Below are 27,982 nucleotides of genomic sequence, written 5' to 3' on the forward strand. Positions count from 1 at the left end.
GTCGCAACTCCTCCAATATCTCTGCATTATTGGCAGCATTCATTTCTTAAAACTAAGACAAATATTATGAAACAATCATTCATAAAGATAGATCTTGAAAAAAGTAACTTACTTTTGTTCATATTATATTACTTTTGATATATTGACTTGATTTATATCCAGCATATAAATAAGTCCGATCCGATCCGAAAGAACGATTGCGACCAGTTCCGACCGAGATCAAACGATACTGGACTCGTTTTGATTCCGGACTCGCTTTGGTTCCGGACTCATTTTGGTTCCGGACTCGTTTTTGATTCCTCGCTCCGGATTCCCGTTCTGCTGCAAATGTATGTCATACACATTGTTCGCGTTATCTCATCTCTTCTTTGTCCTTGCCAGCCGGTTACTTGGCCAGCGCTGCTTACTCAAATTTGGCAAATTTGTTTGGGTGTATAAACTCACACCCTCAAATGATTTTAAGTTCCGGCCCCTATTGATGACGCTCGATTCCGGAAAAAAAATATTTGAAACAAAATTTATTTTTTATTTTTTAAAGGCACTCAAAGCACTCAAAATCACTCACGGTGACTCAAAAAGATGTTGCACGTTTGCTTAAAGAGCATCTTCCTTTTAGCAACGGTTAAGCAATGGTTAAGCCAAGATGATACGCGATTTCGTGTCGCGGGGAAGGCAGAGACGTTCTCTCAAACAGTATGAAACATGTGCAAGTATTTCGATCGTTATTTTTATTTATTTTATATTTCAATATGACGGTCCGATGCCGTATTGCCACCACCGCATGTGCTGACTGTGAATAACATTCACGCAAAAAACCCATTAACAAAATTAACTAGGCATTTCCTCCTAGTTATTTGCCATATCCCGGGCATGCTCGGTTGTGAGGGAAGATGGATGGTTGTTGTCTATTTCTATTGCGTGGGTGTGTGTGTATGCGTTGTAGGCTTTTTGGTCCGGTTCTATTGTTGTGGCTATGGCTTCGACGGGGGTTCGTTAAATCGTTAAATAATTGCATCGTTTCACTGAAAATTATTTTTTCTTCCTTTTTCTTTTCTTAAAAATTGTAGGTATATTTTTCTCTATAAAACACATGCAATACATACAAAATTAATATAATTCTTACTGTTAAAAATAAATAATTGTTTTTTATCCTTACTTAATCTGTTTGTGTAATCCTTTACAAACATATCAAACATAATAAACTGGTGGTTAATACTGATGTTACGAATACTGCGAGAGCTAACTAACCATCTTATTTTTTTTCCAAATACTATCTGTTATATTCACCACGATGATATGCAATCACTCAGTTCCTTCTATTATTGTTCTTTTATTCTTTATGAATTTCCGCGTGTTTCGTCTTCGCCCAAGTTACCTGTTCCCCCTTTTTTCGGAAATATTTTGGTAAATTAATTCGTTAAAAAAATTTCGTCGAAAAGATTTACGAAATTCCAAATGATTTCGCCGAAAATGTGTTTTTGTTTTGATTCTGTTTGTTACATTTTGAATGAACCCTGCTCATAAAATGAACCGGATCCAGGTTCATCGAATGTAAATAAAGAAAAGTTCAATATTCTCGAAAAATCTATGTTTCGTTAAAATTTTCGAGGATAGCCATGCAAAAAGTAAACAAATTTTCGAGGATAAGTTTTTGTCAATGTTTTGTCGTGTCTCATAATGTGTTTTCGAAAGCTCCTCTATTTTTGTATTCGCTTTTCTCTCTCGATTTTGCTTTGCTTCTCTACATGTCCGTAGACTCTTCGCGTTGTGTGGTGGTATGTTTTTGTGTAAAGCGTCCCATAGACCCCAAGTTATCTGTTCCCCCTGTTTTCGTAAATGTTTTGGTAAATACATTCGTTAACGAAATATCCTCGAAAAGATTTACGAGATTCCAAATTATTTCGAGGATAATTTGTTTTTGTTTTGATTCTGTTTGTTACATTTTGAATGAACCCTGCTCATAAAATGAACCGGAACCATGCCCGGCTAGCACGATTGAGGGCCAGGGGTATGTAGAAATCGAGCGAAATGGGGGAAAAATCCCGAACAAAAATCCGTTATAAAAGCCATCACTTAGACGCGTTTTATGACGATTTTCAAATTTCGACAGCTTTTCGCCCATTTCATCCATTTCGCCCCTTGGCTGTTTCGCCGCGATTTCTTTCAGTGTGTGCGTGTCATCTAGCATGAATGTGGCATTGTGCGTGTGATTGTTACCCTTTATTCAAAGTCACAGCTGAAAACATAAACATAAACACTCAGCGTGCAGCATTCAAATTCAACTCAGCAGTTTCACCTGGAAAATAAATAAATAAAAGTAAGTAAGATTAAAGGCATGACAATGAATCAAATTATTATCATACTTACATAAAAAATAATAAAACGATTGATTATTTCAGCCAAAATATAATGTCGGAACCACCAAAGAAAGGGCGCCTTTTTGCACTGCAACAACTGCCTTCGGCTGTGTTATGCTCCACAGGAGCGATCGTCCGTGTTTTTGGACCGCGAACGTCATCAAGACCGACGCCGGAACCGTCTCTTGCCCCCGATGCTGGTTCCATGGATATCGCTACGCGTCCGGCAGGATCGATGGAACAAAAGCGAGGATCGCAGCCCTCAACGAAAGCGATACGTGGGATGATCCTTGTGCCTGCTAGTTCCGTGCGTGTTGTTCCACTAGCGACCACAAGTGCGACGCCGAAATCGTCTGTTGCTTCAGCTGCTGGTTCATGCGCGCATGACTTTGCGCGACCGGCAAAAACGACTGTCGTGCATCAAGGATTCCGTCAGCCGTCACCAAGCATGACACCGGAACCGTGTGTTTCATCATTCACGGGATCAACATTTCACGAAGAGCAGTCGTCAGCAAGCAGCATTCATCCGTCCACCGTATCTATTAATGTAAATAAGAACACAGAGTTAGTTCAAGCAAAAACAACTTGTCCTGGGCACGATTTTTGTTCAAAATGTTTATTATGAAAACTGGATGCCCGAACTGCCCAAACGGCTGCGATAGTGAATGAAATTTCGGCCACAATACACCCGATGAAAGGCGTGCGACGCAATGCTCAAACCATCCCGATACAATATATAAGCAACGAAGAGTCACTGGACAGGTTTGAAGAGCATCTTACAGATGAAAATTTGTTTTACACCTTCATACAGCGTGCGGATGCTGCATTATCCAGCCAAAACGCGAAAAGCCGACTGCATGAAGTGTTGGATATAATGTTCGACAAACAATTTTTAGCCAAGTGTAGCTGGCTCGGATCGGGTGGAAGAAAAATAGCGTTCAAAAACTATGTACATACTAAGCAATTTAAAAAAAATGTAGCCACAAACCACATGGGCGTAGAAGTAGATATAAACTTCGTAGAAATGTACATAAAAAAAAACATGCATATGCTCCTAAAAGAGTAGCACTGCAAGGCATTAGAAAAACTTTCAGTCGCTCAAGACGCACTATGTAAATTTATATTTAAGTTATTATTTAGTTTAAGTTTTATTTAGTTTTTATATTTCCTTTTGCAGTCTCTTAACGTTTTAATTTTTGTTTTTTTTTAATTAGAACGGTCGTATTGCCTTTTTCATATTTACCAAACATAGGTTTAAGTAGTGTATATATTTAATTCTGACTATCTTAACTTTATTCGTACCTGCGTCCTGCGTATAGCAAAACGATCCTAATGGAATACGTTGTTCGATCCGGCCACGTGAAAGACTGCTGTCATATAAAATTATGACAAAAAATGTGATACGAAAGTAACACAAGCTGTGATAAATTAAACACTGACTAAAACCTGAAACAATCACGTTAACAACTAAGTCAATTATGTATGTGATAAAAGTTAATGTTTAATATTGAAAGGTTCATCAGTATACTGATTGCCGCAAATACAATGTAATATACACCAGATTATATGTGATTATTATTTATTTTTTCGAAAACAATTAAAATAATACTTTTTATTATAACATAACAATTGATAATTCAAAATTTTACAATTATTTTTTCAACTAATGTCTGTATGAGAGGTACAAATACATAGTTCGTGTCGTCCGTTTTAATAGTTACTAATTTACACTTGATATCTGTTGGTGAAAAAACTATCGATTCTATGGTAAGGTCGCTTGTATTTGCCTCATATATATCTTTCATCATAGGCAAACAAAAGAAAGTATGAGTTTCTGTTATTTTGTTAAATGCTGTCCCATAAATGTTAATCGTACAATATTTAGCAATATAAAAATTCTTAGTTAAAAACCAATTATCTTGAGTACATGGATATAGACGCATATTATAATTTATATGCAATGTTACTCCACTACGTCGATATCCAGAAAATAGGAAACACGTGCCGCACTGTGATGTTTTCCTTCTACTGTACATTTTTGGCACCCATGTTTATGATTGAAGTATGCAACACCTAAAAGAAAAAAGATAATTAATATACTGTGCTAGTTATGCGAAAATTACATTATGTAAATGCTTCTCTAACTTACCTTTTATGAACGCACGCGCTGGTGAATCTGCGATGATAGCTCTAACGCGTATTTGGATGAGCTTATCGGCTATCACAATGCCATTCTGTATCATCTCATTCAGCTCATTTACAAGCGGCCTCAGGTATTGCTCGACGCCCTTTGGTTTAGATGATCCAAAGAAATTTCCAACCATTAGCACTGGCACTTCAGGCAGTTCCTGAATGCTCATCAGTATTGGCCAAAACTGTTTGCGGGTACTCTTGTTCAAGGGAAGTCCATCGATGGAGAGGTTCAATGAGAATGAACTCACATTTGGTTGCACGTTACTGTAACAAACAAAGAGTAAAATATAATGTAATTGAAGTTTATCTTACAAACGTATTTAACTTACCGAAAGTATCTGTTAAGCACCGATCGTACTCCCGGAAACCAAAATTCTCCTCCTTCGATCGGAACAATATCTTTTCCGCATTGCTTTGTTCCCAGTAATGTACGCGCATCTTTGGGAAGAGTGTAGTTGGTTCTTACACGTAAAATGACTAACAGACCATTCAGAGCTTGATGGGTTTGGTACGTTTTTAATGCCCACTTTTTTATAACCTCTTCAAATGGTTCTTCTTCATCTAGGAACTCCTGCACGTTGTCCAAGGATGATTCAATTTCATCTTCCGCATCGTTGATGTTATCGTAGCTTTCTATATTGTCACAATCATCGGAAATTAACCAGTCGATGATAATTTCTTCTGCTTCAACTTCTTCATCAAACGAATGATGGCTAATTGGTTCCGGATCTGGAATGCAAAAGATGGATATTAATATTGCAATTAAATATGCTTTCATGTAGTCAGTCTTGTTCTTACCTTCATACGTGGTTGCTGCAGGAATGATGTTAGCACCGAATGAACTGCTCTCGCCAAATAATTCTGCCTCTAGTTTAGCGTTATTAGTTTTGATAATCTTGCTGGTTTGGCCGGTTCGACACATTCTTTTGACCGACATTGTTACACTTCGAACACTACTACAAGGAATGTACTTGAGAAATGTAAGCAATTTGCGTCACTTAATCGCAAACGTATGTAAGTTGCTTGAAAATTAACGCAAAGCTAGAACAAATTATATACACACTTGTTAACTATGTTTTTCACTTAGGAAGTTTCTAACACTGTCACGCGCACAGATAAAGAAACCGATTGTAGCGATAACTCGAACCGAATGAACACGAAAACGACATTTGCATACGTATATAACCAACGACCAACGAATAGAATAGTAGAATTTGGTATATGCTATCGTAGGTATAGGATGAAGAATTGTTTACATTTATTTGTTGTGTAATTTAGGTACATGATTTAGGTAAATGTTTCCCTCCTTACCAATTGACATTAGGGTAGGTAGAAGGAAAGTTCTACAACAACAAATGTTAGCAACAGCTAGTAACGCGTATATACATAGATATGAGTTGTATAATCTTACCTCTTCGATATGTATAATATATGTTGACCTAGCCGTGCAAGAAAGAAGACAGCCGAAACAAAATTGGTTGCTTGAAGCTATGGGTGGAGGTAGGAAAAAAATAGGTTATACAAGGTGTAATATTAGCGCAAATGAAATAACAGTAGGCGTTGCTATGAACACAGTAGTATGGAAAACAATACGTTACCTTTTTCTGCCCGGTAATGTGCAATCCGAATGAAATATGATGATCACAAAACAGTAATACTCTTGGCGTTGTTTACACACATATTGGGAAGATGCTGGAGTATCAGCCACACACACAGCTTTTTTGAAGCAATTTTTGTTATTCCACGGCACTGCACATATCGGTAATAGCTTCGATTAGTCAAAATAATCAAAATAATGTTCATCGAATGTTAATAAACAAAAGTTCACTATCCTCGAAAAATCTATGTTTTGATAAATTTTTCGAGGATAGCCATGCGAAATGTAAACAAATATTCGAGAATAACTTTTTGTCGATGTATTATATTGTCGTATCTCGTTATGTGTTTTCGGGAGTTCCTCTATTCTTGTATTTGCTATTTATTCTCTTGATTTTGCTTTGCTTCTCTACATGTCCGTAGACTCTTCGCGTTGTGGTGGTGGTATGTTTGTGTGTAACAACGGTACTTTCGCTGCAAGGTTGCAGGGGTGGGCGTCGAGTGTGTTTGTTGTTTATCAGCTGTGATCTGTGCGTGTGAAACTTTTTCATTGTGCTGAAACGGGTGAGTGAGAGTAAGATTAGAAACAGAATGCCGTGTGCATGTATACAACAGCCTGAAGACTGAACCACCAGACTTGCTCAGAGCAGGAATGAAGTACACGTAATATAAATTGGAGCGTGGTACGCTTGCGCGTAGCAGATCATGGTGTAGTTAAGAAAAAAAAAAGAAGCAGTGCTACAGTCGTACTAGACGCTGGAATGGCTTGTATTGGTTGAACTTTTCTTATTTTTCAGATTCAAAAATCTGTTTGCTCTACAAAGTCGATGAGTGCATCTAATCAGGTAAATATAATTATATGCTTTTATCCCTGATATCTGGCTTATAGTTTTTTTTGTCTTTTAGTTCTGCAGCACCATGGTGAACGTTGGGAGGTGTTGGCACGGAAGACGGAGAGGGAAAAGGTTCACGACAACTATGCGGTGAGAAGGGTATCAACGGATTGTGCATTTACAGTTAGCGGGTGAGCCCACACTGTACCTCGTAGGAGAACCTGGCCATGGGTATTGGAGAATGCATATCGTATGTCGGGATCGTGCTTGGCCTTGAACACTGACTCTGCTCGATCACGGGTTCCAAATTGGTCATTACGTTACCGGCGGCTTGCCAGCAATCAGCATTGGGTGTTCTTTTTCCGTTCAGTTTTTCCTAACGTCCTTCTGTGTATAAAGTGCCTTCCATTAACTGTAAGTTTGATCAATCATCATTCTACACAAATTTGTATGCTTTTATTTAAGATCAATTTTGCATCTTTTAGTCTCCCGACAACAAGTTGGAGTTACTTCTAGCACGGATTATGATGGTGCTGTTGCTGAAGAGGAAAGTTGTGTTGCCTGGTTGCACTGGACAGGATGGTTCACACAGTGTAGTCGATCTCCTGTTGGTGACGATTGTTCCCTTCGAGCCGGAGGCCCATCCCGGCCACTCAGTGCGATAGTGTTAGGTGCTAGAAATACAAGTTGTAAATATAAAATGGTTACTTTACATGTTAATACAGAAGAGGTGATTATATAGGTTATAGAATTACGGCTTTTACTTACCAATAAGAACATGAACGAGCGAAATGCATCACGTACATATTGCGCAGCTGAACCAGGCAAAGAAATGCTCCAGTGTCGTCCCCATTTTTGTCCGGAACATGGTCGTTGTGAAGGTTAATGTAGTAACGGTATTTGAAGGCATATCCTGAGCCGATCCCTTTGACGATCGAAAGATCCGCAGCATCCTTTTTTATTGACGAAATCATTGCCTGCACAAATTGCTCAAAACAAATCGCACGACTTGAAACCTATTAAAATTTTCCGCAACATTTATTGGCGGAGAAGAGATTTGGATCAACAATCACACAGTGAATAGAACGAAGACGATCGGCTTCGTCAACCTCTCCCACTCTTCTAATCAAACTCTTACCGCTTCTCCATGAGCAGCCAGACCAAAAATCAGCGATCAAAGATACAGGGCTCGCCTATTCACTTTTCGATGCAAACGGCATATTTTGTACAAAGTGTTTCAATTCGTTATATACATTTTTTCGATAAAACCTACCGTCTTGACAATAAAATCATATCGAAAACCATGTGAAAGAGATCGATGAACTTAAAACACTTTGGGATTGAATGAAAATACTCAAACGAACTGTAAAAACATTAATGACGGTATAATATATACCGTTCGTATCGTAAAGTAACGAGACAAACCCCGTGCGAGTGCACACATGCCCATACACATATTCACCTAAACAAGGTGAATCTATAGGCGTAAGCGAGATGGGTATAATAATAAAAGGAGAGCAAAATGTAAACATTTTAGCCATCATGAACCAAACTCGAGTGTGTGAAAAATCATCCATGAGTGCGAACGGAAGAGGTGTATAAATAGAAAGAGAGGGAGATATTTATCCTCGAAAATTTCCCCTTGGGTCGTCATGCTGAATTCAGAATGCGATCGCGCTAGTTTTTTTTCTGTCAAAGTGAGGATTGTTTACATTTTGGGTGCGTTGTTTTGACTCGCAATTTTCCTCCAATTTTTTTTCCAGTTTAGTTCATGCGATATATGAGTTTAGTAAAATGAATATTGAAGACGATGTTTTGCTTATGCTAGGAGCGTTATTTGCTACACAAAGCGAAAGAAAGCCGCGATCGAAATGGGTAAAACCCATGTATTTGAAAAGAAGTTCCCTATCGCATATCAACATGATGGAAGAGCTGAGGCTGGAGCCGACGGATTGGCTAAATTACGCCAGAATGGATGAGGAATCATACATGTGGCTTTTGGAGAAGGTCACACCGCTGATCGTGAAGGAAGACACGATTATGAGACCAGCTGTGTCACCACATTAGCGGCTCAGTGCTACACTGAGATTTATCATCAGCGGCAGCTCCTACCAGTGCCTCCGTTTTCAGACAGCAATTTCGCAGCCGCTGCTATCATCCATCATACCCGAAACATGTTCCGCTATCATAACAGCGTTGAAAGATTATTTGCAGGTAATTTGTGTTGTTTTTTTTTGTATTTTGTAATTTTTATAGTTTTTTTTTATTGAAAACAAGAAAGTATTATGCTAATCCGGTTTGCACATCCGTATTTCATCTGTCAATTCACCTTTGCGGCCCATCCAAATTACATCTGTAATTAACTTTTTGGCTCGTATCTCCATATCGGGTGGCATCTTGTTTATCTCCATGTCAATAAACGAACCAAACGAATTAGTTGATGCGTTTGTCTGCCTTGATAGATTTTCCATTCTTTCCACCACCAACTGCATCACCTTTCGTCGCAAATTGCGCTCGTTGACCGGTTCTGCATATCGTCTTTTGCGAGACTGTGATGGTCCAGGTTGATCCTGTGCTTCATCGGATGTGAAGCTGCAGTCGGGGTGATTCGGTATTGAATCAATGATTTCTTCCTCGATAATCTAAAGATAAAGAGTGTTGAAAATAGAAACGTAGAAAGATATATTTAAACAGACCGTTTTAATTGGTATTATATGTTTTTGATTTTAGCTTCCTCGCAACCAAACGGAGTGGTTGAACATATCAAAGGATTTTAACAACAAATGGCAATTTCCTAATTGCCTTGGCGCTGCGGACGGCAAACACGTTAGAATAATACCTCTATCGGGAAGCGGGTCGCAGTATTTCAATTATAAAAAATACCACAGCGTTGTGTTAATGGCTGTAGCAGACGCTAACTACAGCTTCATAATGTGCGGTGTAGGAGCATCGGGAAGCAACTCGGATGGGGGTTGTATTCAAAATACAAAATTTTATCAACGGTTATTAACACAACAATTGAATATACCGTAACCAACAAATCCACCAAATAGTGAGCTAATCCTGCCGTACACGTTTATTGGTGATGAGGCATTTAGCTTGAGGGTGGACTTTCTTAAGCCTTTCAACCGAAGGCATTTGAATTATGAAAGAAGGGTTTTTAATTATCGGCTCTCTCGAGCACGTAGAGTGGTGGAGAATGCTTTCGGTTTCATGGCCTCACGTTTCCAATTGTTTCACGCGCCCATTCAATTGAAAAAGATAGAAAACACCAATAAGATAATATTAACGTGTTGTTACTTACATAATTTTCTAAGGAATAGGTGCGTTAGCTATATTGGAACAACAGATAGTGATACCACGTATGAGAACCATTTCAGTAGCCTCCAGGTTCAAGGTATAACAAACCAGCATTCGGAAGCAAAAGCAGTGAGAGATTTTTTTTACAATACTTGAATAACGAGGGACGAGTGGAGTGGCAAGATGATGCCGTACAGAGCGCATTTTACGGTTAATTTTTGTTCTACATCAACCAATAAAATTTTTTTTTCAATAAAAGATTCCGGATTAACAAGAATACCTAAAGGAACAAGAAATTCACTTACCTCTTCCTCAAAGTGGCTGTCCATACTAGATACTCGAGGTGCTTCAGAACTATCTTTAAGAAAAAGCATTTGCTCATAATACCACAATTTTGGTACGTAAACCTCTCCCCTTCCAACTCCACTCCGTGCACTTTTCAATATTTTGTTTTGTTCCACTTGAAATGATTTCTTCAAGTTCAAAATCTTCTTCTTGACCGAATCGATACTGGCATCTGGATCGTGTAGTTGAACAACCTCGAGCAGCTTTCATATGCCGTCTATTTGACATGCAAATTTTTAAAATTTGCTTTAGATTTATCCCACAAGCAGGGGTAGTTTTTGTACGCTTCAATCAGATCACTAATTAAATTGAAATCTTTCGGCATCTTCAGGCCTTACTTAGCACGAGGTTGATTTACTACTGATGGACATGAAGTAACTTGCACTCGAATGCTTGCAAAAACACGAAAAAAAAATTTGTACCCTTCGAGTCCGAGAATTTGCCCTGGCCTACTCGGATTCGGATATTCCACGAAAAGAGAGTAAATGCAGCAGTATGTGTAAAAAGCTATTTCTTCGTTACTGGTCGGCCTCTTCGTTAACACCTTCGCTACCGCGGTGATTTTGCATTGCTAACCGTTCGGCCCGCAATTCTTCGTAATCAGCGGAACAGCGCGCGGTGACCGAAGAGAATGGAACAAGCGCGAAAAGTACGCCTGTACAAGACAAGACTGTATTGTTCCGTATATTTTTTTGAAACATTTGAACAATCATGCTTAGAAAGTGATGTGGGACCAGCTTGAACCGAAAAATCTCTAACCGAATGTTCGTCTGACCAAAGTGCTGTCGGTCACGAAAAAGTATCCCTATCATAATGGCATCGTCAGTCGGTGTCCGGCATGGTACGATACGTGTTAATGATAAATATTTCATTCCATTTTAGACTAACGGACAATTCAAATGTAAAATAATTCGGATGGCAATAAAAATCTGTGCAGCATATTGTGCTATTACACGGACAGCGGGTTCTTTTCTGTCAAACGCCAGTTAACGCACGGTGTCCGGGAGAAGTGTTTTTAAAAAAAACTTAACTTTATTTCCATCGACCGGCGGAGTTAATAACCGTTCGGATTAGCGTCTGAGTATCAACTGAACTGTTTGGATGGATGCTGGTGCGCTGGTCCGTGTTGAATTATGCTGCGTGCTGAATAATGCTGCGTTGCAAATTATGTTGTGCGCGCTGCTTTGTGGTTTGTTTGTTTATCGGTCGTGCGTGGTTTGTTTGTTTATCGGTGGCGCGTTCTGCTGCGTGGCGTTTCTCGTGTTGCGCTGTCGTCTTAACTCCTTACTGCGCTGTCGTCTTAACTCCTCCCCTCTTAAATGACTTTGCCCTCAAAGTCTCGTTGCTGCGTGGAATGAAGTTGGTCTGCTAACGAACGTTTCTGGTCGTTTCGCTTGAGTCAGGTTTACTTTTATCGTCGTTCTCTTGAAGTGGAAGAATAAACAGATTATAAATGCGCATAGGCATATGAATGCAAAAGTTCCTCCGAATACATTAATTTTCCATCTTAGAGAATCATTCTGCAAGTTAATACTTTTTAGTTTTTCTCTATGTTCTATGGTGAGTTTTTGTACGAGTTGGAGAGGCGGTTTATGTTCGATTTCACCCTTATCGATGTTGATTCCTGCTGTTGATTTGAATGGTTTACCAGGAATGGTGACTTCGTCGTTTGAATAAATTTCTCCATTAATGATAATGTTACAATTTTCGAATTGTATGACGTAGGAACCGTTCAGTACTTGGTTCATTTTGCTGCAGTTTGATGCGATTTCTGCTATTGCGTCGTTGATTAGTATTGTGTCGTCTTTGATTCTTTTTATGAAGCCTCGACTATAAATCTTTTCGTAGTCACATTGTGAATCTTCTCTTCTCACAATTTGTTGAATGCATGTTGTGGGTTGTTGTATGCCGATTTGCGGACATATATAAACATTTTCTTGTTGTTGGCACTTCTCTGTCATGGAATATACGTGGGTTTGATTTTGTAATATAAAGTTTTGTGTGACGATTATACGTGCATCGTGTTGTATTATCGAGTCAATGTATTCGTATTCGTAGATTTTTGAAGATAGTTTGGGGAACTTTAGCATGTATAGTATATGAGATTCATTTACTGCTACTTGGGCAGTTGATTGCCTTAGCAATTCTTCCGGTGTGTTGTATTTAATGTTATTCTTCTCAAGAAACTGTTCTATTGATGTCAGATCCTCAAGGGATAGTAGCTTACTGCTCGGAATACCGTTTTTAGCTAACAGTATAGCGTCTTCTATGACATCCAATTTTTCTTGTAGCATATTTATGTTGGAAAGTAGAATAAGTTTCCGAATTTCCACTTGGTGTGACTCATAGCGTTCGTTTTCGATATTTACGACTTGGTTAGCGACATCAGTTATTTGTTTCAACCTGTCGTTGAAGCCTTGGTTGATTATTATTTGTTTGTTGCTTTCTGCTATCAGGGAGTTCATTGTGGAGTTTATGACATGTAGGTCGTCTGCATCTGGAGTTCCAGCGATCCATTTCCAAATTTTTCCTATCGTGTCCCATCGTTTTTGTCTTTTCACAAATGGTTTGATTTTCGCAAAAGTGTCCTTTAGCATGCTAGCTTTTATGCTGATCAAATTTTCGATAGATTCAGTAGAATTTCCATTTGGACTATCTTGTAATGTTTTCTCTATTGTTTCGTTTATATCAGTTAAATCTATTGGATGTATTGTTCTTACGTATCCAATTTGAATCTTAGCTTTACCTATCGGTATTATGGCTAATGGATTGTTATTTAAATCATATATGTTTATGTCTGCGAAAATTAGTTTGATCAACAGGATCGTAAGTATTCTGTAACGATAGTTAAAACAATTTTGAAAAAATATTAATATTTTTTCATTACTTTCTTAAGTTTACTTTATGTATTTTTCGATTGTTTGAATCGATAATATATGTTGGATGATTCTCCTTTACTTTTACTGCATTAAAACGACTTTCGCGTTTGTTATTCGTCTTTTTCTTTTCGAATGCATATTCGTTTTCTACGTAATCCTTATATTTTTCATCTTTGATTTTTTCTTCATTCTTTTTGAATATCTGTAGTATTCTTTCATTTGTTTTTTCTCTTATTCTTGATCTCTCTAGTGGATCGTTTGATATTTCTCCTACATACACATTTCGTGGTGTATCCTTTATGAATGAATGTATGCTGTGATTATACTTATAAACAGCTTGTTGTACTAATGTTATAATGCTCATCTCTGGATTGAGTTTTTTTGTGCATCTAGTGATTTCTCTAATTGTTGAATGGCAACGTTCTATTTGTCCATTCGTTTCTGAACGATTAACTGGAGTTTTAAATATTTTTGTTCCTAGGTTTAGTATTGATTGTTCGATAACGTTTGAGACAAACGTACATTCGTTGTCTATTACAATTTGAGCTGGTAAGTCCCAGTCATATAGGAGTTGTAGTAAAACTTCCTTTATATCAGCGATTGATTTCGATTTTATCGGTCGTATTTTAACGTATTTTGAAAATTTATCTATAGATGAGATAAATAAAAAGTTTGCGTTATAAGCAAATATGTCAATATGGATAATTTCTCCAGGATATGTCGGTATTGGTGTTTTTACTGGTATAAATTCTTGGGGTTTTCTCTCGTATTTTTCTGTTTTACATATCTCACAATTTTTTACAATGTTTTGAATACTTTTTCTCATTCCGGGAAAGTAGAATTTTTTTATAAATTGCAATGAGTTTTCCTTAGCATTTCTGTGAGCAAAATTATGAATATTCTTGATTTCTTCAATTTGTGTTTCTTCATCGCATAGGTCTTGTACTTGTCTTTGGGAAAATCTAGCTTTGATTGTTTTTGGATTGTAGAGAGTTTTATAAACTTCTTGGATAATTCCCATTGTTTGTTCATCTGTGTGAATTCCATTAATTACATTTGGATTGATTAATTTTTTGAATTTATCCTTGATAAAATCAGAAGTAAATGTTGGTTCAATAAAAATATGTCTTCTGAATTTTGGGAAAGGGGTAATTAATTGGTATGAAGAATTAGTTCCAATTTTAAATATTAGTTGGTTGTGGAATACATTAATTGGTGCTTCTGTTGAAGGTATATAAGAATGATCGTCTTCGTCAGCTGAGTGCTGAGTTGGCGTTAATGAGTTTAGTTGTATACGGGAAAGTGCATCTGCTACAACGTTTGATCTTCCGGGTTTGTAGAATAATTGGTAATCGTGTTCCTCCATGAAAGATTTCCATCTTTTCAGTTTTGCGTTGTTGTTCTGCGGAGATAAAGCAAATGTTAATGGTTGATGATCTGTATGAATATTAATTTTAGCTCCGTATATGAAATTTCTCAATGTTTGTAGTGCCCAAACGATGGCAAGCATTTCCTTTTCGTTGGTTGCATAATTTTCCTCTGTTTTGGAAAGAGTACGAGAAATGAAGGTTATCGGTCTATCACCGTCGTGACATTTTTGTGAGAGCACAGCTCCTAGTGCTTTTTCCGATGCGTCTGTTGTTAGTTCGAATGGCTTCTGGAAATCTGGAAAAGCTAAAACATCATTAGAAGATATTATGTCTTTAAGGGTTTGAAATGCGTTTTTTGCGGTTTGATCAAATTTAATAGGGAAATTTTTTGATTCGTGTTTGGAAATTTGGCGATGGCCATCCTCCCCTCTTAGGAGTTTTGTGATGGGTTTTGCCAGTTGTGCATAGTTTTTAATAAACCTGCGGTAGTAACCTGACATTCCTAAGAATCTTCTTAGTTCTTTAAGGTTTTGTGGTTCTGGGAATTTTTTTATGACTTCAATCTTTTTTATATTTGGTTTAAGTCCTTCACTTGAGACTATGAATCCGAGGAATTCAACTTCTGTCTTTAGAAATTCAGATTTATCCGGTTGTATTTTGAAATTAGCGGCTCTCAGAGTTTCTAGAACAATTCTTAAATTTTGCAGATGTTCTTCAACTGTTTTGCTAAAAATGATTATGTCATCGATGTATATGTGACAAATTTTTCCGATGTGTTCCCTTAAAGTGTCGTCCATGACGCGTTGGAATATTGAAGGGGCATTTTTTAAACCAAATGGCATGCGTACGAATTCATATTTTCCGTTGTTTATTGAAAATGCAGTTTTTTCGATATCATTTTCCGACATAGGTACTTGATGAAATCCTGACGCTAAGTCAAGAGTTGTGAAATATTTATTTGAACCTAGATTGGCTAAAACAGTAGATGGATCCGGAATAGGATATTTATCGCTTATTGTTTGAGTGTTCAATTTTCTGTAGTCTACGACAAGTCTATATTTTTTTTCATTGGCAGCATCCAGTTTTTTTGGAACAATCCACACTGGTGCATTGTATGGGGATTTCGAAGGTCTGATGATTCCATCATTTAGGAGTTTTTCAATTTGCTTGTTAACTTCACCTTTAAGTGCTTGGGGATAGGGATACGTTTTACTATAAACTGGTGATTCATCTTTTGTTCTTATTGTCGCTTTTACTCGCGATGTACAAGGTAGTTTCAAATCTGGTGGTTGGAAAAGATCTTGATATTCCTGTAATAGGTCATGTAGCTTTCTTTTTTCGTTTTGGTTCAGATGATTGTCACGAATGTTTATTTTATTTACTTCCTGTAGTTGGTATTGTTGTAATGGAATGACATGTATGCCATCAATGATTAATATTTCATTGGCTGTGTCAATTACTGCTTTAATTTCCTTTAGTGAATCGTGTCCAATTATGGCATCAAACGATTTTAAATTTTCTAAATGATAAAATTTTAGCATTTTATCTGAATATGGTTTGAATAATCGTGCTTGAGAATAAGCGTCGATTTTAATATCTCCTGCTACGGATGATACGAAAAATGGTTTATCAACCTTGTGTGAAATTTTTGCATATTTTGGATGTATGTAATTTTTATTAGATCCAGTATCAATTAACATTTTGAGTGGTTTTGAAGCGTTACCATAGAATAAGAAGTAAGGCAACGCTGAGTTTATTCTAAAAAATTCAGCTCTGCTTCTTCAAAAGTTTCTCTGAAGTTATTACCTTCTTGTTTTTCAATTGTTCTGAAATATCGTTCAAATGACTGTTGCACATTGTCAACCGTTGTGTTATTCACGTTGTTGTTTACGTTTTCGAATGTTTGTGCAAGATTGGCATCTGCTATATGATTAATGTTGTTTATGTTTCTGGCGTTTGTTTGGATATTATTGACTCTAGGTCGTTTTGGTGGTCTCACATTGTTTGAATTTGGACAATTTCCGTAATTTACTTGGCGAGTTCTGATAGATTGATCAACGTCCATCGGTTCTGGTGGAGGTTGACGTTGAAATTGATTAGATTGCATTTTTTGAAAGGGCTGTTGGTGCCTTGGAATGAAATTGTTAAAATTTCGATTTCCATACATTGGAGGTTTTGGGTAATGAGGCCTAGGTGGTGGCTGGGCATGTGTGTACCTTATTGGTGTTGGTGGCGGTAAGGGAATCATATTCCTTGGTGCCGTTGGTGGAGTGTATGTTTTCGGTTTTGTTAACATTTTTCTGCATTCAATATTTTGGAAAGAGATACAATAGCTGTATGCTCCTGCAAGCGATGTTGGCTCATAATTCCTTATGAACTTGTAAACGTCTCCATCGAGTCCTCTCATGAAAGCATCAATTGCTTTTTTGTTGTACATTTCAATTAAAGCTCTGGAAGCTTCGGGGTGTGTAAACCTTTCATCGGTATTTATTTGATTTGCGATGAGGGACAGTAATCTGTTCACCTCGTCGTAATATACTTCAAGTGAGCGGTTCTTCTGTTGCACGCTCATGAGTTGGAAGTCCAATGTTTCCAAGTCACGTTTTTCGCCGTAATAGGTGATCAATGTTTTTTTGATCAGGTTCCAATTTATGCCTACGTTTGAAGCGACGAGTGAGTCATTCGCTTCACCGCGTATTTTTCTACGAATGAATTTGCAGATCATGTGGTATTTATTTTGACGTTCGATGGTATCTGTACCTTTAGTTTGGTAGAGTTTCACTAAACTGTCTACATCATTTAACCAGCTATTCAGTTCGCTGGGATCCCCAGTGAATGTTGGTAGATCTTTTACCAAATCGGGAATTTTTTCAAAAGTTTCAGGATTTACACTTGTTCCATCTGGCTTTGTGAAATAAAGCGGTGGATCAGAATAATCGATAAAAGTGGGGGCAATATTGCACGCTTCGAGTGCGGCAATGCGGTTGATAATTTGATCAAGTTCGGGTCTCGACATTTTCAATGTTAGAGATTGTAATGAATTAATTATATCCTCCAGGATTTTTTCGTTAGTTTAAACACGTTTTTAACTTCACTTGATTGAGTTAGTAATATGTAATATTAATTTGCAATCGTTTTTAATACTCGTTTTTGATTTTTTTTCACTGTTTGAAATTTTCACTTACGATTTTTTATAATTCACTGTACTTACGGTACCATACGCATCCTGTTTCGGGCGTTGGATGTACGTCTTATGTTGTCTTTATCAGCTCCTCTAGCGGGCCTTATGTTGTTTTTCGCTCCTCTAACGGGCGATGTGTTGTTTTTTGCTGGGAAACCGGCTATGATATTCTTCCTTCTCAGTGTGATGGATGGTTCCTTTTTGTCCTGCGTGAGCTGCTAACTGCACAGGTGACTCGGGATCCTTTTCACACGGCTGCACTCGGCGATCAGGAAGTCTTTTTTAGTTTAGGATTTGGTGGTAACTTTCACTCTAACGTGGTTACTTTTCACTTGCACCTTAACTTTATTTTTCACATAGCGCGGTCCCTATTCGGGCGCCAGTTAACGCACGGTGTCCGGGAGAAGTGTTTTTAAAAAAAACTTAACTTTATTTCCATCGACCGGCGGAGTTAATAACCGTTCGGATTAGCGTCTGAGTATCAACTGAACTGTTTGGATGGATGCTGGTGCGCTGGTCCGTGTTGAATTATGCTGCGTGCTGAATAATGCTGCGTTGCAAATTATGTTGTGCGCGCTGCTTTGTGGTTTGTTTGTTTATCGGTCGTGCGTGGTTTGTTTGTTTATCGGTGGCGCGTTCTGCTGCGTGGCGTTTCTCGTGTTGCGCTGTCGTCTTAACTCCTTACTGCGCTGTCGTCTTAACTCGCCCTATTTGACAGAAAATCACCAACCAATAAATTCCTCGTGTAATAACCCCATAAGAGTAAGATTAGAAACAGAATGCCGTGTGCATGTAAACCACAGCCAGAAGACTGAACCATCAGAGTTGCGCAGAGCAGGAATGAAGTACACGTAATATACCTGTTTACAGTTATAGTCGAATCGCTCACCGTTTGCTTCAACTTACGAGCTGCCTGCTTCGATTTGCATGACATTACCATCGAATGAGCGACACTTTGGTCGAATCACATGCCGTTACCATGGAATCACGTGCCGGTATCCATGGACTTGTGTATGTCAGCACATTTCAAATACGCTGTTTTCTCGAGCGAATAGTTTTTTCTTGACGCCATAACGCACGGATAATTTTACCTACGAGGGCTGACAATACAGTAAGGTTTCCAATTTTTTTTTCATAGAAAATGAGATTTATTTACAAAAAGCGATACACCGTTGGAAAGGCCAAGGTCTTGGCTACTTTTCTACATAATCGCCATTTTTTTCCAGCACCTTGTGCATCCGCACGATGAACTTGTCTATGCCGGCAGAATACCACTCGCCGTCCGCCTCGCGCAGCCAGGTGTTGACCTCTTTCTGAACCTCCCCGTCACTTTCAAACTTCTTCCCTCCGAGATGTTTTTTCAGGGCGGGGAACATGTGGTAGTCACTTGGGGCCGCGTCGGGACTATAGGGAGGGTGATCGATGATGTCCCAGACAAATTTCTTGAGCAGGTTTTTGAGCATTTCTGCCTCCACTGCTTGAACACTCGCATCCGAGACCGACGGTCGGCCCGGAATTGAACTCGCGGCTTCACTTACGCACGTTTTTTATGTCCATACACTTTTCCGCGTAAACTTCAACTGGTTGACGATGGATTTCAATAGGTGTCACCTTTTTCGCACTCAAAAAACGTATTACAGAACGCAATTCGCACTTGGACGCTGACGCGAGGGGTACCTCCATCGATGACGGCTGCTCAGCCAAGACTGAGTGGTCGGGGAAGCCTCACCCAGCAGCAAAGTGGTAGTGGGGGAACCAAGGAGCACGGCGGTGTTGCCAGATTTCGCCTAGCGCGTGATCCGGCGAAGTTGCAGCGTTGGAGACCTTACTTTATTGTCAGCACTCGTATAAAGACCTTACTTTATTGTCAGCCCTCGTATAAAGAAATAGAAAGCAATATTTTATTTTACATTTACATGTGTTTTACATTTACCAACTATTTCCAAGAATTCAACGAAAAATTCACATATCGAAAAAGAAAAAGGTAAAAAATTGCTTCGGGGGGCGGTCCGGTGGCCGAGGCGACAGCGGCGCCGGTCTTCACACGGTTGGGCCGGGGTTCAAATCCCATCCAGACTGCCTCCCCGTACTCAAGGCTGACTACTTTACTACGGGTAAAATAAGGTCACATAAAGCCAGAAATGGCAGGCCGAGACCTCTTGAGATTGTAGTGCCAAGGAAGAAGAAGAAGAAAACAATTGCTTCAAGATTTTTCCAAGTTTTCTTTGCCATTCGAACACGTTCATTTCCACTTGTTTAAAGTATAGATCACATATGAACTCTAGCTAGACAAGCTAGTCTCGCTACGTTTATCGCTACTGTTTGATGTTCGTATTGTACGACACATTTTCTTGCCATTTATGGTTTATTAGCCATTTATTGGTATAAAAATACCAGCAAAATGTTTTCTGATGGTGACAGCCTAACCAGGCTATTTATTAAATCAAATGTTTCATACAGGAGCAATCAAAAACCCATGTATATTTTCAGGTGATTCCATGGTAACGACATGTGATTCGGCTATTATGTCGCGCATTCGATGGTAAGGGCACGATGGGAAACAGGTGTAAATTGGAGCGTGGTACGCTTGCGCGTAGCAGATCATGGTGTGTTAAGAAGAAAAAAAGAAGCAGTACTACAGTTGTACTAGACACTGGAATGGCTTGTATTGGTTGAACTTTTCTTGGTAAAACACTCGTGAAGGCCCCCCCTAGAATCTCTTGTGTGCAGCACTGTGACCTGTCAATTCTATTGGATAGTGTACTTTCAGTGTCGTCAAAAATGTGTGAATAAATAACATGTACGTGTTTGCAAACAAAGGGGGTAGGATAGTCTACTTTGCAGATGTGCATTCAATTACCAGTTGTAGCAATCTAATTAGTTTCCCAATAATGTGTAAATTGATTTGTTGTACTGAGGATCTGCTGGAAAAAATGTAAATTCTCTACCAAGAGGAAACTCTGGGATTGGTGTAAATCTCACGGTTTGATGTTGGTTTGTAGTCAATGCCATACAGTGCGGTCAGGAAAGTATTTTTCATGTTGTGTTGTGAATCGTAACCAAAGTAAGAATCCCTTACTTTTAGATACCACTTCATCCGGACTCTGCAATATTTGCGACACTTTGGAGCACTTACTGACTTACTGGTCAGGCGGTACAATCGCTTCGCCGTCTTGGCGTGCTGTAGAAAGTTTCGTGTACCGCTTACGGTCGTGCGCCGTAAGCCAATCCGATATCCCGGCCTGTATCCCGTGATGAACATTTCCACAGTTTGTGCCCCAACTAGCCACAATATAGTATTAAACGGATCATAGTTGTGCCGAAACAGCACACTGGCGCGAACAACGAGCCCGAAGAGCAGTTAAGAAAGGAGATAATTCAAAACCGACCTTCGTATGAATCGGAACAATGAACTGCTTGCAGATCCTAAACATTCGACACTACAAACAGTGGATCGTTATTTGGGAAAGAGTGCCATGAGTTTGCAATCTCGTCAGATGATAAAGTGTATAGATGCGGATAAGGAGGCAAAGCGTCAGAAAGTTTTCCAAATCCACTCCACCGATGTAATGTAATAACTGGATTTGCTAGAAATGCTGCTAGAAGTAGACCACACTACCACATGAGCACAGAAATAGTGAAGTGAATAATTAGAAATACGATAGAAAATAGAATACTTCAGGACAGTGAATTTAATATGAGCGAGCTTAAAGTATCTAGAGGTCAATATAATTATAGCTACCGTAGGTATGCCGTTGCTTTGATAATTTAATCTGGTAAATGTTGTGTTGTACCTAATACAAGCGTTATTGCACATCCGAAAAAAAAGAATATTGTTTGTGTTGGAGAAGGGAGAAACACACGACGCGAAGCGGTATTCAGTTAAAGCACGTCTTTTTTTAACAAAGAACATTGGCGGAATAAAACCCGGGTTAGACAAGTTACGAATGACATATGTCAAACCTTTTTGAGGGGTAGGAAATTGCTCATCCAACACTCCTCCTCAATTAACAACCCTCAAATTCCCTGTTGTTAATCCTAAGCTAAAAACAAACCTATTGTGCTTTACTGGCCCTAATGGTTTTGTTAAAATGTCCGCGTTCATACTCGCAGTAGGATAATATAGCAACTTAACATTTCCGCTATGGCATAGATTCCGCACAAAATGATGTTTCGTTTCAATGTGCTTGGAGCGCTTGCTGGACTTCTCGGATTGTGCAAATGAGAGACAAGCCTGGTTGTCTCCATTCACTACTGTTGGGTTATATTGTTTTTCTCCCAAATCATTCAATAGTCGACGCAACCATAGCACTTCCACGGTTGCGTTCCATAGCCAACGCCACGTATTCAGCTTCCATCGTTGATAAGGTAACATTGCTCTGTTTACGGCTCACCCACAACACTGCTCCTCCATAGAAATACACTACATATCCAGTGGTTGATTTCCGCGACGAAGAATCTCCTGCCCAATCCGCATCAGAAAATGCCACTAAATCACTTCATTTCATTCCATCGTGCATTCCTCCCAGCTTCAGCTTCCAATCTTTTTACCTTTCAGATACCTAACAGCTCTTTTGGCTGCTGTCCAGTCGCTTTCCGTTGGAACACTAACCTTTCTTCCTAATATACCAGCTGTTGTCATCAGATCAGGACGCGCACAAATAGCAATGTATAGTAATGCTCCCACAACGGATCGATATTTTGTGCTATCTTCTAGTAGCTTGCTGTCAGCTGTGTCTTTTGTAAACCCTTGGTCCATCGGTGTCTTTGCTGTTTTCGCCTCAGCAAGACCTGTTTTGTTTACTAACTTGTTGATGTAGTTCGTCAAACCGAAGCTGTAAAGACTATCTTCTTTTCGAATTTCTAATCCCAAAAATAATTTCACATCACCAAGGTTTACCATTTCGAAATGTTGTTTCAGCTGATCATATACTCCTGATATGATTTTCTTGCTTTTGCAACCTACGAGGATATCATCCACGTAAACGATGAGGTACACCATCTCACCGCATTTATTTGCCGTATACAAGCATGGATCAGCCGAACTCGCTATGAAATCCAGTTTTCCAAGCACCTTCGAAAGTTTCTCGTTCCAGCACCTTGCTGATTGTTTCAGCCCGTAAATGCTCTTTTGTAAGCGACATACAAACTCCTCCTTTCCTCGAACCTCATACCCTGCTGGCTGTCGCATGTAAATCTCTTCATCGATATCACCGTAGAGATAGGCGGTGCGAACATCTAGATGTTGAAGACAAATATTCTTCTTCCCCGCCAAAGCCAGCAGTGTTCGAAGAGTATTGTATTTTGTGACCGGAGCATATACTTCATCGTAGTCCTCACCATAGCGTTGGTTATAACCTTGGGCTACGATACGTGCTTTGTAACAAACAATCTCTTCCGATTCATTTCACTTTTGTTTAAAAACCCATTTACTTCCAAATGCACGTTTTCCCTTAGGAAGCTGAACCAATTCCCAAGTCTCATTTTTCATATGCGACTGGATCTCACTGTCCATAGCTTGTTTCCATGACGCTCGATTTTCGCTCATCATTGCCTCTTTAAAGCTCGTCGGTTCATCAACCGTATGCGTAGCAACACCTACTACATAGTCGTTGAGCTTTCTAGGCAGTGCACCACGATTCACTCGACTGGATCGTCTTACGGATTCCACACCATTTTCATCAGGCTGTTCGCGGTCATCCTCTGATAACACGAGGGAATCTTTTGTTTCCTCAGTATCATTCGTATCGAAGTATACACCATCTTCGCTGCCATCTTCTCCATCATCTAGACGATATTCTTCCGTATTTTCTTTAGTCTTGTCAGTAGGAATCGACTCGTATTCAAAATAACGATCCGCAGAAACATCACATTGAGCCTCATTTTGCTGCAACGGTTTTCTAGCCATTTTATATACACGCTTTTCTATAACATTCGGCCACTTCTTTTCCAAAACCGCATCACTATCTTCTAAGAATTTCGCATCTTGGCTAATTGTGATTCTGTCCGTTTCAGTATCAACGAAACGATATCCCTTATGCTGGTCGGAGTAACCCACAAATATCAGTTTTCGAGCCTTTCTATCAAACTTTCCCTTGTTTACCCCTAGGAAATGTACATACGCGGAATAACCATACGCTCTCAAATGTCCTAACTCAGGCTTTCGTCCAAACCATTCCTCATATGGAGTCGTACTAATAGAACGCGAAGGGAGCCTATTCTGCAAGTATGCAGCAGTCATAACTGCTTCACCCCAATAACGCTTGTCTAGCCCTGCATCTAGAAGGCACGTAGTTGTTCGTTTACATATTCGCCCTCACTATCTGACCTGATAACCCGTGGCTTGCGACTAAAACGGTTTTCTACTCCTTGACTATTCTCGCAGCTTCGGACTTAATCTCTAACAAATAGATAATGCAAAATCGACTATAATCAGCTATCATGGCCATCAAATACCTCTTTCCCCCGGGAGTTGTGGTCCGTATCGGACCGCAGAGATCGGTGTGAACCAAGTCCAAAATCTGAGTCGATTTGATCCCCGTTGCTGCAGGAAACGGATGCCGCGCCAATTTTCCCTCGATGCACACTCTACAGGTTCGTCGATAATCTTCGAATCGCATCCATGTCTCGATGTCGAAGTCGACGGTGCCAAATATGCTGACAGTTTTCAGTGTGAAACTTCTCTTTAGCAATATTCGACACTTCAGCCAATTGCAACTTATACAAACATCCGGAACGTTCACCAACGATCATGACTTTATCATCATCATTTCGAACCTCACAACCATCGGCTTTGAACACTGCTGTATACCCACACGCGGTTAGCTTATCGACGGAAATTAGTCCGGTCGTCAACGATGGAACATACAGGACGTTTTTCAACGTAACATCCACAACACCACCATTTCCATCCATACAGCGTACCGAACCGTGTCCAATACCTTGCACTTCTGCATTGTTACCATTGGCCATAACAACGCCTGGCCCATTATGCACTGTGAGCTGTTCGAAGAAATTTCTATCGTTTGTCATGTGACAACTCGCACCACTATCAACAAACCATACATGGGGACGCTGATTTTCACCGGCCATAAAACACATACTAGTGTATTCAACGTGGTATCCCTTTTGTTTTCCTTCACGTTTCTTTTCGTCGCCGCCATTTTGTGAATCCAATCGAGCACGACAGTTTCTTTTCAAATGTCCCGGCTTACCGCAATTGAAACAAACTCTTTTGTTTCCGGCCACATGTTTCACCGCGCTTTTCATCGCTTTCATTTCACCAATACATGCACCCGATCGCTCCTTCCTTCGATCGTATTCGTCGATCAACTTCGACTTTACCAATTGCATGGTAATGTCGGAATCTGCTCGCGACTCTAACGCTGTCACGAGCCCATTGTATGACTCTGGCAAGCTGCGCAGAATCAAAGCAATCTTGAGCGATTCGTCCAATGTTTGGCATGCAGTTGTTAGGCGATCGAATAATTCCTTAATTTGCATGAGGTGAATCTCCATCTCACCGTTCTCGGCAAGATTAAAATTGCAAAGCGTCTTCAACAATGACACTCGAGACGTCACTGTTGCCTTTTCGTGGTACGCTCGCAGCTTTTCCCAGAATTCCTTTGCTGAATCTGCTGTCTTCACGATGCTGAACTGGTTTTCTTCAACACAAAGACCAATCGTTGCGCGAGCCCTTTTATCATCTTTGATCCATTGCGGCGTCACTGGCTCAACTTTCGGATCATCTATCACATACCACAATTCTTCCCGAATTAGCAGCATTCCCATTCGGAACTTCCAGCTTACGTAATTGTGGTTATTTAGCCTAGGAAAAGAGAACTTTTCGACGTCCGCCATTATTGTCTTTTTCTATTCACGCCAGAAACCGATAACAATACACGCACGCACGAAACACAATACACAAACGGCTTTTAACTTCTTTTTTTTTTAGGAATCTTTCCTAGAACTTTCCCTGGGCCCATAACCTGTTGGAGAAGGGAGAAACACACGACGCGAAGCGGTATTCAGTTAAAGCACGTCTTTATTTAACAAAGAACATTGGCGGAATAAAACCCGGGTTAGACAAGTTGCGAATGACATATGTCAAACCTTTTTGAGGGGTAGGAAATTGCTCATTCAACAGTTTGTGTAACTTGTGAAAACAAAACAGCGTAAAAAACGAGTGAGAACCGGCTTTTATATAACTTTTAAAAGACTTCGTAGAAATGTTGCACATATGAACATCAAACCAAGCATTGATTCTAATCGTCAAGTGCAAGTCATCAGTTGTCAAGGGTGGCTTTAAGATTGCTCTTAAGAAATCATAAAATTGCTCCATTAGTAATCAGAACTCTTTCTCATCAGGCACAGGTATGCATTTTCATCAGCTCTGCATTTTCTCAACGTGTGCTTATCGGTTATGATTCTACTTTTGTTCGGGTTCATGCGTGCACATTTTAACATTGGGCAGTTCAAGCGTGCGCTTAGATTTTCGTAGCATGTGCTCTCAATCCGGTTTCCTAAATGCGTTTTCAACATTACCAGCTTAATTAACGTGAAGTGGGAAATCGAATAAGCTGGCAAAAGTGGGCTCGAAACTTGAGTATTGAATGGAAACTCGGCACACGTATCGAGTTTGTCGACGGGTGGAACATTCGATGCACAGCGCAGAATGGAAGACACCTGACACGTATTAAAATCAACGTCAGCTAGTCAGACGAAATGCACCAGGTTCATAAACGGGAAAGTTTATTGCTTTCAATGTTTTTATATCTATTAACGGACATGCATAGCCCAAGACTTTACTACCGGTTTATCTCTTTTATGGTTCACGCATTGGTCTTTTAAACTTAACACATCGTGTGTTAATGCACGTGTCTGTGTGCATCGTGTATTGTCTTTTAATCGTCTTATCGATGAAACATCGATGGTACGACCGATCATGTGAGAACGTTGGTTGCGGGTTTCTGATCGTCATCGGGTTGTTGACCTGCTGCATAGGTTGTACAATGTTGGCGGCATACTGATGTACTGGTTCGTCAATTGAACGATGCCAACGGGTTCCATCAGCTACCGTTACATGGTCGGCAGCATGGTGTGCGCGTGCCAAACTTAAGGTTGGATGGAACGAGAAACCAGCCGGACATCGTGGTTTCACCAATACTCTTCTGGATTGGTAAGGATTGCTGCAGACCGCTGCATCAGATAAAAAGGAGCATATTTAGTACAGTATAAGTTTTGTCATCATTGAAGTTTAAATCATAACACATAATTTTTCATTTTCCTCAGTGGTTTTTACTTGCTACTTTTTGTTGGGTATGTTAACTTGAAATGGATGCTCCTGGATGCGAACTATCGGCTACCGCACAAGAACGGGTCTCCTACCGACACGTGCTACGATCGGGAAGACATTCGATCGTTCTTTCTCCCTCAAAGAACATGGAAGGGAGCATGTGTCCATCCTATTCATTGAATTGCATTGGAGTGTTTGGTGTGAAAACATTCCGCATGATCATTGCAAGAGCACATCATATTCCAGCCAGCACCACGTGGAGGTAGGATTCGGAGTTCCAAAATAGCAGATTTATCACATGCACGATAAATCCACTGTTTGGCATTCGCTAGCCACCTTGAGAAAGGATAACTGATTAAAACTGCATTTGCAGCTAAATGATAAATGTAGGAAAATGACTTACTCAAACTCTTGAACATCCCTGATGGCGCGCAGAATGTTTATGAAGCTGTTGGATCCCGATCGCTTCAGCTGGTACTCCCTCAAATAGTGAATCAACGATCCTCGATGTGTGCCTTTTAACAAAAAAAAAGAGACGAGTTTAGAAACATAAAAGATTCCATTAAGAACATAGCTACCTTTAGATCGGAGAAATGGCTTTATCCAGCGCCATAAATTCTCGATGCTCTGGGT

At 39.6% G+C, this 27,982-nt stretch overlaps 2 protein-coding genes and 1 long non-coding RNA gene across 7 annotated transcripts in view; 1 reads left to right on the forward strand and 2 right to left on the reverse strand.

Moving 5' to 3' along the window:
• Nucleotides 1–2,205: 2,205 nt before the first annotated feature.
• LOC118503139 lies at nt 2,206–6,327 on the reverse strand. Of its 4 annotated transcripts, XM_036036108.1 has the most exons (5): nt 6,149–6,327; nt 5,349–6,038; nt 4,880–5,279; nt 4,507–4,814; nt 3,812–4,430 (listed from the first exon to the last, which is right to left on the reverse strand). In XM_036036108.1, exons 2-5 carry the CDS (start codon nt 5,485–5,487, stop codon nt 4,321–4,323), a joined length of 957 nt encoding a protein of 318 aa, XP_035892001.1. In that variant the 5' UTR covers nt 5,488–6,038; nt 6,149–6,327; the 3' UTR covers nt 3,812–4,320. The 4 variants fall into 4 exon arrangements, 1 of the variants encoding a protein (XP_035892001.1); XR_004905136.1 differs by lacking the exons at nt 3,812–4,430; nt 4,507–4,814; nt 4,880–5,279 and adding exons at nt 2,206–2,296; nt 2,368–2,896 and having other exon boundaries at nt 5,990–6,038; XR_004905135.1 differs by lacking the exons at nt 3,812–4,430; nt 4,507–4,814; nt 4,880–5,279 and adding exons at nt 2,206–2,296; nt 2,368–2,896 and having other exon boundaries at nt 5,962–6,038.
• Nucleotides 6,328–6,862: 535 nt separating this feature from the next.
• Nucleotides 6,863–7,555, forward strand: LOC118503153. Its single transcript, XR_004905151.1, has 3 exons — nt 6,863–6,991; nt 7,053–7,393; nt 7,465–7,555. It is a non-coding gene; the product is annotated as an uncharacterized LOC118503153 (long non-coding RNA).
• LOC118503138 overlaps nt 7,417–27,982 on the reverse strand; it is a 132,211-nt gene continuing 111,645 nt past the window's right edge. The window contains exons 4-6 of one of the 2 annotated variants that reach the window (XR_004905133.1): nt 8,118–9,621; nt 7,748–7,995; nt 7,417–7,653 (exon numbers count right to left, since the gene is read on the reverse strand). Coding sequence is in view for 1 of the 2 variants with exons in the window: in XM_036036107.1 (XP_035892000.1) it covers nt 7,647–7,653; nt 7,748–7,953 (213 nt within the window). In the remaining variant the exon portion in view is untranslated. Of the gene's footprint in view, nt 7,654–7,747; nt 9,622–27,982 lie in introns of those variants that run through there. The other variant, XM_036036107.1, reaches the window with a different exon arrangement.

The sequence above is a fragment of the Anopheles stephensi genome, chromosome 2 (assembly GCF_013141755.1).
Source record: "Anopheles stephensi strain Indian chromosome 2, UCI_ANSTEP_V1.0, whole genome shotgun sequence".
In the NCBI taxonomy this organism is placed as follows: domain Eukaryota; kingdom Metazoa; phylum Arthropoda; class Insecta; order Diptera; family Culicidae; genus Anopheles; species Anopheles stephensi.